The following is a 16064-nucleotide window of genomic DNA, read 5'->3' as shown; positions in this document are numbered from 1 at the left end:
AAACGGCATTTTCCCCCCTTGAAGGTATGCAATCTTGGTGTAAAATAGTCGTAAACATGCCTAACTTTGACATGCCTTAAAACAAAAAGTATAAAAATACTACCTTTTTTTATTTTTTTAATTGAAAGCAGAACATTTAAACTACCCGCTGAGAAATTTAAAGAAAATAAAAGGTGGCCTTTTTTAGTAATAAATTGTTAAATAATGACTAATTTTTATTGTTTAAACAAGTCCTATTTGTTTATTATTGCTTCAAATGACTTGCAAGTTATGCCATAATGTGCATAAATGAATTCTCTTCAAAATAAAACAATAACCACTGCTTTATAGGCCATGGTTTCTTAGTAATCAGCATTTATGTGATTTTTCATTTTTTACTCTGAGGCCTGACACTGCAATGTTCAAGGGGCGGTAACTTTATGACGGTTCAGTTCTGAGCAGAGATAAAGTCATCGTTATTCATCATAAGGATACTGCTTTAACATATATAAATTTCAGAGAAATCGGTGATGGTCACCTGACATGATTTTGCACTATCTGCCTTATTTGAGATGAAATGGCCTTCTTGTCACAGCAGCTAAGCAGGGATGAATTGGTGATTCATTTGATATTATATATATTCTACATTATTTTATTTGTACTACAAATATGAGGCAGTCTCAACACTGGGCTAAGCAAGTGAAAATTTCAAAAATGAAGAAATAGCATTGTTCACATCTTGTTCATAATATATTAATCATTATAAATATTTATGCTTGTTATTGAGAATTATGAAAATAAACTTTTACTAAGGTACATAAAAATTTCCATTTTGTTTACGTTGGGGATGGGGTAGATGTGGTGGCTAGAGTCAATGGGGTAGCCATTGGGGTGGGGGGCTTTTCCGGGTTGCAGCCTTTAAAAGAGGCCCCAAATCCAATTTATATAATTAATTTTAATTAATACTCATACAAAAGTACTGTTTTTAAGTCCTAAAAACCACGTTTTCAACATCAAAAATTGCAAAATTTTTGGGGGGACCCCTCTTTTCCCTGCAATGTTTTCCATACACCCCGGAAGGGCCCCGAAATCTCCGGTAAACGCCCCCCCTCCAATTTCCAAACCCTGGCCGTGCTACTGGCTAGAGTGCTGGCTTCACACCCCGTGAGCCCGGCTTCAAATTTTGATTATGGCAGGGAATTTTCATTGAGCACCCAATTCCTGGTTGAGTTTTGAGAGGAAGAAACTTCAACTGCTGCACTCCACCCATCGGATGGGATGTTAAACCGTGGTCCCCTTGGCGCCTTTCAATGAGAGCAGGCTAAAGATGACGCCGGGTTTCTCTCCATCATTCCTTCCTGACTCTTTCCACCAAACCACAGCTATATGCCTCGTATGCCTCCTTCAAATATCATATCATTTGTCTACGTTTAAATTGTTTATATCTATAGCATAGTTGGTATTCTTGTACAAGTTCCATGGCCTCAAATTTGATCTCTTGGGATGTCCATGGAAACCAGAAAATTTTGAAAGATATGTCGATGGTGACTCGATTCATTAAATTAACGTGTGAGCTTGAATCGTTCAACTCTTCTACGAGAATCTACAGAATAAAAATTATTGCACCAAAATTCTTGATTCAAAATGTAATTTAACTTTTTCACTGCGCTTTAAATTGGAGGTGGAAATCTAATACATAATATTTACAGACAGAGATTATGAAAGCAAGAACATCCATTTAAAACACGATTTACTGGATATTAGTGGATGTTCTTAAGCCCCATTCATACGACCTCGGCCGCTACCTCATTAAAAACCAACTCGAGCATTCACTTAACCGTGGTAACTCAGTGCTGCCCTCGTGCGGCGAAGGTCTAAAAACTCCTCTGAATTTTAATGACCAGCAGCAAGAAATACATCTCACTGAAAATAACTACATTAATATGTATTTAAAATCAACTTCAATTCGCAGGAGCTTCTTCCCCGATCCTTTCGCGCTGTCAAATACTCAAAATGATCATATCGTTTTTTTTCAAAAACACTAAACCTTGGATAGTTCTTGGTTCTTCCCTTCAAACTTCCTTTTACCGGTTTCAGCAGTGCTGACCAAGTGTGTGAGTGGCAGCGTTACGAACTATAAATATCTCGGTAACCAATGTGTGTTAAAGGCGAAGGTAAAGGTTTTCCGCGATACGGAAATCGGTTACGAGTCGTACGACATCAAGATCTTAAAGAGAGGATATGTGAACTGGTAGAACTCAAAAAGAGCGAATTTCGTTCAAATAACCCTCATTCATCATAAAAAAAATATTGAACGATAATAATTCTAGAGCTAAATTAGCAGAACTCTATGATAAAATTTTAAATCTACTGGCAAAGTAATTTTGTTACATATAAAGTTATTCATTATCATTATTCTTCACTAAAACTCTCTAGAGTGGTCGTCATAGTGGTTAAAAGCATGGGGGTACCCAGCGAGGGGCAGGAGGGGGCAGCTTCCCTCCTCCCCCCTAGAAGTAAAAATTGCAAATTTCTTTAAGGAAAGTAATATTTTATCAAGCAAAACATTTTAAAAACTAATAAAGAGCCGTTACAGTTTCCTTAAAATGTTGATTCCATTCACCTTTTCCATGTTCGAATCTTACCTACAACTTGAACAACCGTGGCTTGCCCCTCCATAATTGTGACCCTGGGTACGCCCTTGGTTAAAAACTTTAAATTATTTTTCCGTGTAAATGTTTGGGTTGCCCCAGCGTTTCCCGACATCAATAGACTCCCTTGGGAAAGCGACCATCATAGATGCGTAGATATAGCCCAAACGTTTTGAATCGCCAATTTATTTTCCTATTTTAATGGCTTCTGGTGGAAAACGCCGATTACTCGTTTTCTACATCAGCTCCTGGTTTTCTGTTTAACTCCCCCAGTTTTTAATTTGCGTGATTCAGTATTAAATCCATTGTATGCGTCTTATTTCAACGTCGTCCTAAGAATTTGGAAATCTTTCCTCCACCTTTGACACGATGGTTAGTTTGGATACGTGAAGGCAGGATTCACCCAAGACTAATCCACCGTCCGACCGTCGAGCAAATATCATAAATACAGAGCAGTTCTTTTGTCTGGACTACTTCGTACTTTAAGGATTCATTGTGTAGATAAAGTGAGTAGAGTTCACCCGGGACTCAAACTAGGAAACCTTTCCTCTACCTACTTAGCCACCACTCTACCTATCAAAGTATTAACTCTTGCGACCATATTTTACTATAAAAGTTGTAGAGGCAGGGTTAAATGAATGAGGGGTTGCGGAAGTGGTTGTGAGAATTTCTTACGATTGACATTAGCGAGGGGAGAAAGGTAAATGGAAATCACCAGAAAGAACAATTACCGCAATCTAAAAGTACAATATTATTTCGTGAATGTATGACAACGCATGATGAGTAATGTAGTGTGCATGCTCACTGATCACGGTAAAATTATCACGGGAACACTTTTAATTTTAATGGATATTCTATATAGATAGAAGTTATATCAACGGCACGGGGTAAGTTTTTACAATTTTTATTCCATTTATCTTGTTTTTTAATGTATTAGCTTTATTTTCAGTCCCTGAAATTTTTATTTATAATAATATTCTCGTGGGTCATTTGAAGACTCACCAAAGTAAACGAATTAACAAAAATATTGATTACAGTCGGGCTTATATACCCTAAAAGTACCAGGTGATAGCGTAATATATGAACAAATAAAGCCACGTTCACAATAGCTTAAATTGCCGGATATTATCTTAATATCCGCTTGGCGTATTACTGAGATATTCACCAATCAAAGCTCACAGCATGTTTTTATCATTAAATAACTTTAAGCGAACTTTGAAGAGTTCATGCGACTTTCGAGAGATATTAAATATTATTTTCCTTGCTACTTTCTCATTCCACGAGCTTCATAAAACAAGTGAATTTGCAGAAAGTCACGTGGACGGGTGCAAAATTATATACACGAAGGACGATCTTCGCTATGAAAAAATATTTGGCTTGGCTGGGATCCCTCAATAGCCGGTCAGGCGTGTGAGCCAATTACACCACTAAGCCATCTTCTCAGAGCGAACTTCAGGATGAGTTTTAGCCCTCCGTCAATCGCGTCACCAAAGGGTTGTTTACTTCATCAAAGAAAACGAAAGGCATTGATTACGATTCGTTAACCACCATTAGTGTATTCATAATATAAAAATGGTTTGGTTTTAGAAATCCCAGTTTAGACGAGTCTTAACGGTCAATTTTAACTCCATTTGAAAAAGGCCAGATTGGCGCCCATACGATGCCACTCCACGTGACGTCACTGGGACCTAGATGCTATACGAGTAGATAGGAGTTTTACATTATCTGAGATTGCCAATGCATGCATGAGGCGCAGAGCTCAGGGAAGCATCTCTTAATAATCACCTATTAAAATATCCTAAGGTCGGAAAGTTTCCTTTGTTTGATAGGGCACTAATTATCTTCATTTAAGCCAAGCGCTACCTGCGAGCTGGGTACTCTGCTACCTGCTAGCAGCCTGTATCCCCAAGGTCACCTCACACGGCGGCAGAGGGAACCAGAATTACGTCACACGGGCTCTACCCACATTCATACTTACAATTAGCCGTTGCGTTTTCGCGCGCTTGAAAATTTCCGCTTTTCATTTAATCGCGAAAAATAGATATCGTTATTTAACAATATAAGACCGTGAAATGCGTACGAAGGATTTAAGGTTTTCCCGGCGAATAGACTGGAGGAAGAGTTCTCGGGTTTCCAACCGTCGACCAATCAGAGCCCACATGAACCCAATGCAAAGGTATATAAGACGAACACATCTTGGCTAATCCATTCACCCTGAAGACGATGGCAGACTTAGCCTTCGAAACGTCGCGATCGGTGCAGAAAAACCCTTGGACCCGGCTGGAAACCCAAGAACTCTTCCTCCGTGAAATGGGTGCTAGAAGAATCTTTCGATTTAGGCAATAAAGAAATAATAGGAAGCCACCCTATTTGGAACGCTATTTGTCACGCAGAGTCTCACAGACGCCGTTTTGAAACGGTGAAACAAAATGCATGAAAGTAGAAATAACTGTTTTAACTACTATAAACCATTCATTGAATAATTAATTTCATGAATGGGCTGCACATTTATGCATGATAATCGTTGAGAGATTTGTATCAATAAAAGACTGAATAATACTTATTTTGACGTATATTACAGTTTTTCTTTCATCGAAATTATATCAACATGTTCGACTTGGACGTTAAATGCAAATATATTTTCCACAGTTTCACAGTACGGATTTTGCTAATGGCCGAACAAATAATTTTGACTTCAGGGGAATTACTGATTTTGGAGACATTTTATGTGGATAGCGCGTCCAGTTGAACTTGAACCAAAATATCTCCTATCAGATTGGAAAGTTGTTATTCGATGAAACAACATAATTTTTATGTTTATGTTTGCGGTTTATATTTTGCATCGATATTAATATAATAAGCCACCATAAACGTAAGTAGCAGAGGAGAAAACGGTGTAATATACGCCAAAGTTCACTCAAATTACGAGAGAATCATAGTAAATTCTTCGCAATAATAGTTTTATTCAGTAGTTAAATTGATTGAAATACAAAATTCGTAAAAATAAGACGCATATTCCAAATTTAATGCATTGAATAGTCGCTAGTTTAAATTATTAACGTATTTAAAACTTTCCGATGAATATCACGAAGCTATTCACATGTAACGTATTACAACTCAAGTTGTCGTGTGGCGTCTACCAGACTCCAAAAACAACAAAATATCGCAATTAATTCCATAATTGTGACAAAAAATATAATCATATTTATGACGATTTCAGAATCATAAAATAATAAAAGGAATATGAATTTCCTAACTATGAAAATACGATGTGAGCAGAGAAAATAGAATTGCATGGCGTCTGGTAGACGCCAAGCGATCAAACGCAGAGGGATAACGAATATTGCCAGACCGGCAATCGGGAGATCCGGGTTCGAATCCTGGCTAAGCCAAATATTTTTTCTCGGCGGAAATCATCCTTGGTATTTATAACTCCAAGAGATATACATTCTGCATTCAGAGTATGACGTTTACAAATCATGTTACGCTATTAATTTGTTGTGAACCAGTAGCCGCCTTTCTCAAGTGTTCAACTCCATAGTTACCCCAAATTAAGTTGTAGCGACCGTAGTTAAATGCGTCTTGCGAAAGGCGCATCGAAAGGAAAATGAACGGGTCTAATGGGAGTGATGTGAGCTGTTAAGCAGATCCTTCAGCGTGACGGATCGAGAGGAAAGAGAATGAGTGCATTGGAGGGAAAAAACTGTGTGAAGTAGGACGGGTGTCCTATTTCGAGTAGATGAGGCAACTAGTGCACATTAACAGCATGGCGCAATTCACAAATGCCATTTTTTCCATTAATAAGGTCACTTCTTGCGATGATATCATCTGTAAACATCCTTTTCCTAAAGCTTCATCAGCCTGTTAAGCTAATGTCGCATTAGTAATAATAGGCGGAGTTGCAAGGCAAGCATAAATTTATAGGTATGTCACGAGTATTACAGAAGAGAATCCTCAATTCGTCCTCTAAATGTGTTGTCACCCACCGTAAAGACAATTTCGAGCTTGGCCCAAATTTCACTGTACACTCAAATACAAAATAAAAAAAATTGTCATAGGCATTGCTCAATTGAAGATAAATCCGAACTCGGCACAAGCTTCTCTTTATTCACATGAAAAACTTAAAAAAATACCATCGGCACTGCACAATCGAAATATAGCTGACCATGCCAGTGGAGGTAAATTAAATTTGGTTCTGAGAGTGAAGACTACTCTCTACCAGGGTCCTCTTCATCATCTCACGTGATCCGCTTGTCTTTCAAACAGGTATCGGTGTTTCTTCGGATTATTCTCGCACCGGTGTATTGGGTTTTGAAACGAGGCCCTTAGGATTGTATTTCATTACTATAACAGGCACATAGACCCAGGCCTTGCAAGTCTCCAGTCCTCTGACGAGGCCCGTAGCCAGAAATTTTCTTCGGGTGGGAGAGGGTGGCGGGTTTCCATGGTTTACGAGTTGCCGATATTGATGTTTTGTTTTCAATACATTCCCTCGAGGCCTGGTGCCTTCAGTGGCAACTTAAAATTAATACAAGCAAATCCAAATGCATACCTTTTTCTTTAAAACGCACAGTCACTACTAAAAAATACGCTATTTTTAATGAAACTGTTCCGATTGATTCCGCCATTAATGACCTGGGTGCTACTTTCGACCCCAAGCTCACTTTTCTTCCGAACCTCAACAAAATAGTATCTAAGGCCGTGCCTGCTTTGGGAGTTCTGTATCGATTCACCACTATTACCGGCCCTATTGCCATGAGAGCTATTTTCATTGGTTGCGTTCTCCCAATCCTCGAGTACTGCTCCGTAATTTACTCCATTGCCTCTCCCTCCAACCTGAAAATTCTCGAACTCCGTATCAATTTCTATATATGAGTAGTCCGACACCGTCTTCCTCACCTCCATAATTCTTCTCACTCTAAAGTTATTTCTGCCCTATCATTGGCCCCACACGTAGGAATATTCATGATCTTTCCTTCATCTACGATGCCTTAAATGGCAAGTTTCGATCCTCAGAAATACTCCCTTTCTTTTCACCACACCAACCTAAATTCCGTCTTTCTCTCTCCCTGAGACCACTGTTTTACATCATCCCTACCTTTTCAATACCATTTCGACCACTCAACCTTCCCTGGATCTTTCAATGCCCATCAGATCATTCAAGAGGCAGCTTCGAAAAGCCATAATCTTTTTTATATCCTTTTTGTTGTTATTTTATAGTTTATATTTGTTAAATCTGCAAATTTAAAGATTTCTTAAATGTGCAGACTGTTATTCTTAAATATAAAGGCCGTTTCGGCTGTTTTTGAATGGTTAAATAAATAAATTCATTTCATAAAATCAGCTATACATTTAATCTACATGGTGCTGAAAGTAAAATTCATCGTTTGCTGTTGGAAGGCATCAGTAAATGTTACTAAATCGAAGAAAAAAGGAGAATCAGAGGATGGGAACTGCTGGGCTAGTGGTCTCCGCAGTAGATGTATCGCTGGTAGTCGCCAGAAGGGGAAAACATTTCGGGAGAGAATGAAGCCTCCCCCCCCCAGTCTACGCACCTGCCTCTGACTACGACGCCTTCGTAATCTGTGCCCTTATCTGCCATAAGAAGCTATTAAATCTAATCTAAACACTAGTATGCCCTAAATACTCTTTGGTAAGAGGCCTGTCCAATACGACTGACATTTCAATCTGGAGATAAGGATAATCTTTTAAAAAAAATGTCAGTCACCCTGGAATCGAAATATCAATGAAGTTTTGACGAAATTCTTATTCCTGCGAATATGTGCTAGCAACAAGCTTTGCGCAGTCAGGATTACGTCGGTTACGTACGACGTGTAACTGGGAATTGCATTCTGCTTTCATTTGGAGGCTTTTATAGGCGGAGCATATTGATGTAGACATTTGAAATATATGGTCAAAATAAAAACAATATTACATTTTAATTTAGCTTGTACATATATTGGAAATTTTTTGACAAAACTCATACAAATCTAATTATTTGATGGATTAGATGCCATTTGTGTAACTCTTAGTCTTTTGAAAAAAAAACACCGTATATCAGAAGCGGAAAATTGAGGGAAAAGTGTAGTTCATCTCCTATGTGTTAGTTTACTGCTGAAATATCCAACATTTGAAACAAAGAAATCAAGTTAAATTAAGATTTACTTCATTGCTAATTCATAATTTTGTACTTGAAATATTTATATGAAAACTTTTTTAGGTTCTATAGAAGAGTATTCCCAGATTTTTAATCTCACAATTTCTAATTTACAAAACTTTAGCAAATCAGGAGAAGAGAAACTGATTACATATCTTTGATGACACTCTTTAGATATGAAAAATGTACCAATTTGTTTTCAAGAGATGTCAGAGTGTTATTAATGCTCCTCAAATGAATTTCAAATTCATGGACATAAATCAAGAATCATTAGGAAATTCTGAGCTCGACTATCATTGATTTTATTTTTAAATAAATGCTTTAACTTGGTTCTGTATATAATATTATTACCTGTATTATACAAAGGTCTTTTTCTGAAATTCCGCATATGCTCCGTTAATACAGCACCTACAGTGATGAATTAGGCATCATTTTAAACGTTGAATAACCGGATTCTGACGAAAACTACAATCTCAACCTCAAAATGACGCTATTTACCTAATAATTTGACTTAAAAGTTTCGCTGAGAAACACATGTTAAGTTCGTTATTAATGCCTGCAGACCTTTTTTCTTTTGCATATTTAAATTAGAGATAAAGGTCACATAGAGTGTAAACATATACCGTTGGAAATAAAAATAAATAATATTCTCATTCTTGCATTCGAATTTCGCTTTTCACGCAATTTACGGTGAATTTTGAGAAAAATAATGAAAATGTTAAAATATTAGCGTTTTTGGCTTACTATCCCCTTAATGACCGTCAGTATTGTTTATGTTTTTGAAGTCTCTTTCTAAGTTTAGTAAAAAATTCATTATCGTTTATATTATTCCAGAAAGGTTTTTTCTGTCATTCCGTTTATGCTCCGTTAATACTGTACCTAGAGGGATAAATGAGGCATTTTAAACGTTGAATCGCCAACTTCTGGAAAAAAAATGCAATCTGAATCTCAAACGTTATTTCTTTATCATTTTACATTTCTTTCATATTTTTTTATTCTAAACCTCAAAAAATAATTTAAAAACCCGTTAAATCCATACCTAAACCAAAGAAAGGTAACGTAAACAGGCAAACACATTAAAAATAAATTCTAAGAAGTGGGAAGGATGCTAAAGGTCCTCTGAAAGAGAAATCGAGTGTAAGGAACTTAAAAGAGAACGTACGAAAAAAAGTAACACATTATTCAGTAACCCATCCCACAGTATTCAGACGCCATGATAGTACTGGTACCAAAATCTCTTGCATGTATTATATTGTACTCATATGTTTTGTATATTTTTGCAAGAGAACATTAACAAAGAAAGTTCTTTATGATACAACTTCTTCTCTATGTAAAATCCAATTTCACCGTTTCCTTAACATACTTATTCCCTGATAGCGTGAGAGTGCGAAATTTTCGCACGGGTCACCAGTGGCGGAACCAGGGTAGAAAAAAGGAGGGGCTAAGTGGGGGTCCGAAAAAAAATTACCATTCTATCTAGTATAAATTGTATACCAAAGGTAGATCCACCACTGCGGGTCACCCAGTATATATTATACATAATGGTCTTTTTCTATCATTCGGGGTATATGCTTCGTTAATACTGCTCCTACAGTGATAATTGGGGTATCATTTTAAACTTCATATCACCGGCTTTTGAAGAAAAATACAATTTTAATCTCTAATTTTACTTTTTACCCATTAATTTGACCGGAAAATTTCGATTTTTCATGCCGATTACTCGCTCAAGGTGCATTGAATCCACACATTTTTTAATTCTAAAATTTAAAAAATCGATCATGCCTTTCCAAATGACAAGAAAACAATTCCTAAAAACAGTGGACTTGACAATGACAGTTGGTGAAGCTTATGGTCAGATTCTTCAGATAAATGGATTGTACTAGTCAGAACCCGTTGTTTTTTTTTGCATGGATAGTTGTATGTATTATTTTCTAGAATCGTAAAAAAATACTTTGAAAATTTACACACTGTAATTATGAATTATGGCAGTAAAAATACAAGCCATAACATTATACCTTAGCATCTCTGTTCCGTCAGAATGTTAAGCATCTATTTGTCGTCGGTAGTGACGCTTCGAAGGCATGAAATCAATGCGTTATCTTCAAAGGTTATCAGTTCGTAATCTTTATCATTATTTATTCTTGACAGAATTTCCGGCATCAAAAAAAGCACGTGAGAGTAGGTGAACATGCGTAGCAAGCGTAAAGTTCATTGAACCACACATCATGGCTCTTCGTTTTGCTTTGTTTTATTGACATATGACGCCAAAAAGTGCCTCTCCCCATCTTTACTTATGAATATCATCGAAAACAACTCTGATAGTTTTCCAGAGCTACTAATTTTATCAGTGAAAAAATGGAAGTTTTTTTTTGTTTTCTCGTGCGCATAATTCTTCTCGTTCGATATACTACCACATTAGCGAGCAGAATTAGGAAGAATTTATTGAGCTAAAATTATGAAAAATTCACAATGCTAATTTTTAATATGCTCTGTGATAATCGAAACATCTGCTCGAATGTAAGTTAAGTTGAATTACCAGAGTTATGACGAAATATTTAGTAGTAACATATATTTCCGTGCATAATTCTGTGAGTGGATAGGAAGATGAATGTATACTAAGTTATAAGAAAATGAATTGATTCCAAAACCTCCCACTCCTCCCATAGCTCAATGGATTTTTGGTTACTTTACGGAACAAAATTTTACGTAATAATAAGAGTCATTTCCATTTTTAACAGATTTTTGTGTCCATAATGTATCTTAGGAAATCAAGATTATCGCTTTACATTAACTATCTTGTTATAAGGTAACGTATTACTTTATATTAAAATCTATATTAAATTTAAATTGAACATAACATAGAGTAACTCAGTCTTTCAGTGATTCAACTCGAAGGTTGGTTCGGACGAAGCCACGAATTCCACAGCTGCAGGGAAGGGGGGCCAGTTCCTAATCCTCCACGGCCACCTCGCATTTTGAGGATTTCGACCTTACAGTCTTAAATTTCAAAATTACAAAAATTGGAATAAACGGATTGAATACGAGGCAAAATTCAATTCTGAACCTTGCTTATATTTCCCAACTTCATATTATTAGCTCCATGGAATTTTTTTTTGCCCTCATATTTTTCCATTAATTTCTTTGGCATTTATTGCTCAATTTTGGCCTTTTTCATTTATTATTTTTTCAGTTATTTTCTGTGCTTGTTATCACGGGCACACTCTCATATTTTAATTATGCTCGAACCTTTAGTTTCACATTTTTTTCTCCCCAAAATCTTTCCACCTTTGCCATTGTCCAATCATGAAAAAAATGTAGTTAATTTTTTCCATGGCCAATGTATAGAGTAAATGTCGCATTTCATTAATTTATTTATTTATTTATTTCAAAAGCCCACATACAGCAATTATTGCCAATTTACAGTGGCGCAATAATAAGATAATAAATAATATATAACAAGAAATAAAATGCACATAATGTTACGGGAATCACATCAACCTAAAATATGCAAAAAATCACGTACATAGAATATAACGAGAATGAAAACCTCGAAATTATAGGACACAAGTATATTAAACTAAGAAAATTGTAGCAATGGTAAGAAATGGGAAGAGTTGTTAAGTTAATACTTAGAAGTTAATACTATAAACGCACTTTTTCCTTAAAAAAAAACTTGCGTTCACAGCACGTTTGCATTCATTCCATAAACTTTGGGAACAATTTAATTTCATAAAGCATTGGCATGGCAGTGATTCAAATGGGAAAATGGTGAAATATGTAAATATCTCCCCGTACCCCATACTGTGGCTATTTCTGTTTTCCACGGACGATGGGCGTCAATTACTTCATTTTACTCGAGGGCGGTTGCATCTGTTATGCGGTGCGATGAATTTTAATGCCTTCTGCCTCGATCAAGGCTGGGTAAGAAATGCGCGCAATTCTTTGCCAGTAGTGTATCCTGAATATATTATTGACCCATCACTGCCAAGAGAACTGCATGTATCGCCAATGAAAACTTTGAAGCGGGCAAATATAAATAAATCTCCCATTGTTTTAAAGTAATGGTTGCGAAATAAAACTTTATTTTTTTCGAATCTACAGCGTACTCACACCGTGATAATATGTCCTGCCATCCTTCAGTGTTATCGTACTTCTAACATTATTTTCAGAAGCTAGGATAGAGTTTCCCCAGCTGTGTTATATCGTGCTAAATATAGCTCTGAAAAAAAATGACTCGACCCCTTCATTTCGCCGCTCATTCATGGACTTCAATGCCTTGAGGAAATAAGGTCAAGCAAAAATAATCATCGCGACAGAAGTGGTGGTAGTGTGGTCGTGGAATGACCCTGAATTGATGATAAGTATTTGCGAATGAATTTTTTAAATCAAACGCATTATATTGATAAGTAAAATGAATTTATGACCGCAAATATACCGTTTAGAAGAGTTTTTCGTGGAAAAAAATGCATGCGGTACCATTTATTCATCAATGTATACCATGTAATCAATTTCCCAAATTGCGTAAAATACCTCACCGTGAGGCTCACGAGTAATATAATAAGCTAAGGCATGCATCGGGAGCACTCTTTTTTAAGCATGCTCTTCACGAACATTCAGAAAAAAATATGGAAATGTTATTGAATGGATTTACCGATATATTATCTACATACATCAAATACATATTAATCGGTTCTGAAAAATGAAATTGAGTTGATAGTATTCCGATAAAAGTGATTTTCAAATGACATAAAAGGATATATTCTGTTGAAAAACAAATTTTTTACACATTATGGATGAAATTTAGGTTAAGAAATAGAGCTAAAAGCATGCATTTAAATAAAAAGCGCTTAAAGTTGTTACAATCTCTTCCAGTATTTATCACCTTAGATCGGTTCGACTTCTCACATTGGATCAACATAAATTCATGCGTAATGAAACTGAATAAAATAATACCCAAGATGTAGTTCTCACTCCTCTTCTTTGCCGAATTGGTAGATATTCTTACAATGACTACTTAGAAAAAGACCAAGGGAGGAGAAGAAGGGTACGGAAAAATATAATAACAAATTGATTAGGCCGTATAAGATACCTCCACCCTTCCATGTGGGTAAATGTATTGGTCGATTTTCACAAACTCTATTTTTTACAGCATCAGGTATTGATCATTTGATCTACCAATTTAATTAACTTTCCCTAAGTGGTTTTAAATTAATGAGGAAAAGGAATAAAATACGAACCCGCGTGACATGAAGGTCTAATTGTAAATGGAGGGGCATGAGCACTCAAATCCCAAACTTTAACCTTAATCAAAGCCTCGGGAAAGTTTTTGATTTTTTTTAACAGCCTCAAAATTGTATAACATTACTTATTTATGTATCAAAGTCATCAACTAATATCCCATTATAACCGTGGGTGCTTCATATTTTAGTGAATTTTCGTAATTACCTGGGTATAAATATCTCTTTCCACTGGTCCAAGGTCAGGTTGTAGTCCTCTCGCCCTGGAACGAAGCACCAGTGATCGGGAACCGTCATTGCCAGGATATAATTGATGAACGGCATGGAGAAAAACGTTATGAGGGCAAAATTGAATATAACATTGAATCGATTCTGGAAATATCCTCTGGATCCAACGTCATCGAGGAGCTTCTCAAATATTTCCGCTTCCGTAGCATCCGGCGAGAACTGCACACCATGTCCTTCATCCTCCTTAGTTCCACCCTCCCTACTATTCAACCATACTTCACTTTCATCTTCGTGCACAACTTTTGCTCTCTCGTTCATTTTTCTCTCCTCAAAGAGAAGAATAACGGAGCTAGAAGAGTATATTTACAAAATATGGCATACGAAATAAAATATCAGTGAAGAACTGCTTTTGGAAATGTATTTCTCTGGAAATTCCCTTAGCGGTACCACAAGGTTCCAGCCTCGGACCGGTTTCGTGTCGGGAGGGCTTTCCTCACGGTTCTGTACGGTCCCCACTAGCGCGGCGGGTGACTGAGTGTAGATTGGCTTGCTTGTGTCTTTTCCAGCAGCTATCGCACGAGTGGGACGCTGTCGGATCACTAATCTGGTTGGAAGAGTGTTAGATGCGCGACCGCGGAACGGCCAAGTCTCCGCGGGCAAGCTGTGGAGAGGGAAGGCTGTGGATGCGGAGGGGGGGATATGGGCAGGGCAGGAGAATCTGTGAGAGATGAGAGAGTGGTATGGATGCATGTACGAACAGTGTACACTCATATGCAGCGGGAGAGAATCTTCGAGCAATCATTGTCTCAAGTCCAAACAACTGCTATCGCCCTTCGCCTTGCTCTCCCTCACCCTCCACTTCGTCTCTTTGCATAGAACTCATCTCCTCGGCTGACTTCCGCCTAAGTAGATGTCCTCGTACCGTGAATGGGGGATGGGTGGTTGTCACTCATCGGAGACGCTACCTGCAGACTGATGATGGCCAGGGATGGACGCGTGTTCACTCGCAATTAACTTGTGAGTCGTCTTGCGATCACGGGACTAAATGCGCACGACTACACCCATTGAGAAGATACCATCGCAGAATGAAGTTTATACCTTTGTCTTCATGTTTACTGGCCTGCAACATCAAAGCACTGCATCTTAACATTGAAGTATCGAATCAAACAGCAACCCTTCCACGTTTTTTGGCATAAATTAAAGTTGATATTTCATTTAGTTCAGTTTAGAAATGAGACTCTTTCGCAAATTATTACTCCTCTCAATTCTCGATAAAAATTCAACTTTCATGGTAAAATTATAAGATTAGCTATGTTAAGCGCTTTTTTATTAAGATTTAAATTAAAGTGCATGTTCCGCCACAATTATTGATTGTAAGTTATTTACAGCATTCTTTGTGCACTAAATAGCTATACGTGGAATTCATGTGGCGGTCTGTTGTTCTGGCTTTATCAGGTCAATTTGATGAAAACATTCATCTTTCAGATGGTAATTCAGTCCAGCATTAAAAAAAAAGCATTTCATTGGAGGTGATATTTTAACGACGTACAGTGGTACCAAATCGAAAAAAGCTGGGAAAAATTAATTACGCCGTTATTATTATGTATATAGTTCACTTCAAGGTCTATTCCCATTGTTTTTGATCCGCTAATTCTGGATTTATAACCATTTTTTATGTATTTTCAAAACTTTTATTTCACATTTCACATTTCGTTTAAACAATTAATTTTGAACTATTAAAACTGAATGAGTTATTTAAAACGTATAGACGCATATAAAATGAACTGCATTGTTTACTTTTGGATAATCTTT

General features: G+C 36.9%; 1 protein-coding gene across 2 annotated transcripts in view; it reads right to left on the bottom strand.

Moving 5' to 3' along the window:
• The window catches only part of LOC124153756 (organic cation transporter protein-like), a 28521-nt gene extending 13539 nt beyond the window's left edge, over nucleotides 1–14982 (bottom strand). Inside the window, exon 1 of one of the 2 annotated variants that reach the window (XM_046527107.1) lies at nucleotides 14233–14982. In XM_046527107.1, the coding sequence (XP_046383063.1) occupies nucleotides 14233–14570 (338 nt within the window). In that variant the 5' untranslated portion in view covers nucleotides 14571–14982. The remainder of the gene's footprint in view (nucleotides 1–14232) is intronic. The other variant, XM_046527108.1, reaches the window with a different exon arrangement.
• Nucleotides 14983–16064: the final 1082 nt, after the last annotated feature.

This window comes from Ischnura elegans, chromosome 2 (assembly GCF_921293095.1).
Source record: "Ischnura elegans chromosome 2, ioIscEleg1.1, whole genome shotgun sequence".
Lineage (NCBI taxonomy): Eukaryota > Metazoa > Arthropoda > Insecta > Odonata > Coenagrionidae > Ischnura > Ischnura elegans.
This window is presented reverse-complemented; position numbering and strand designations above follow the sequence as displayed.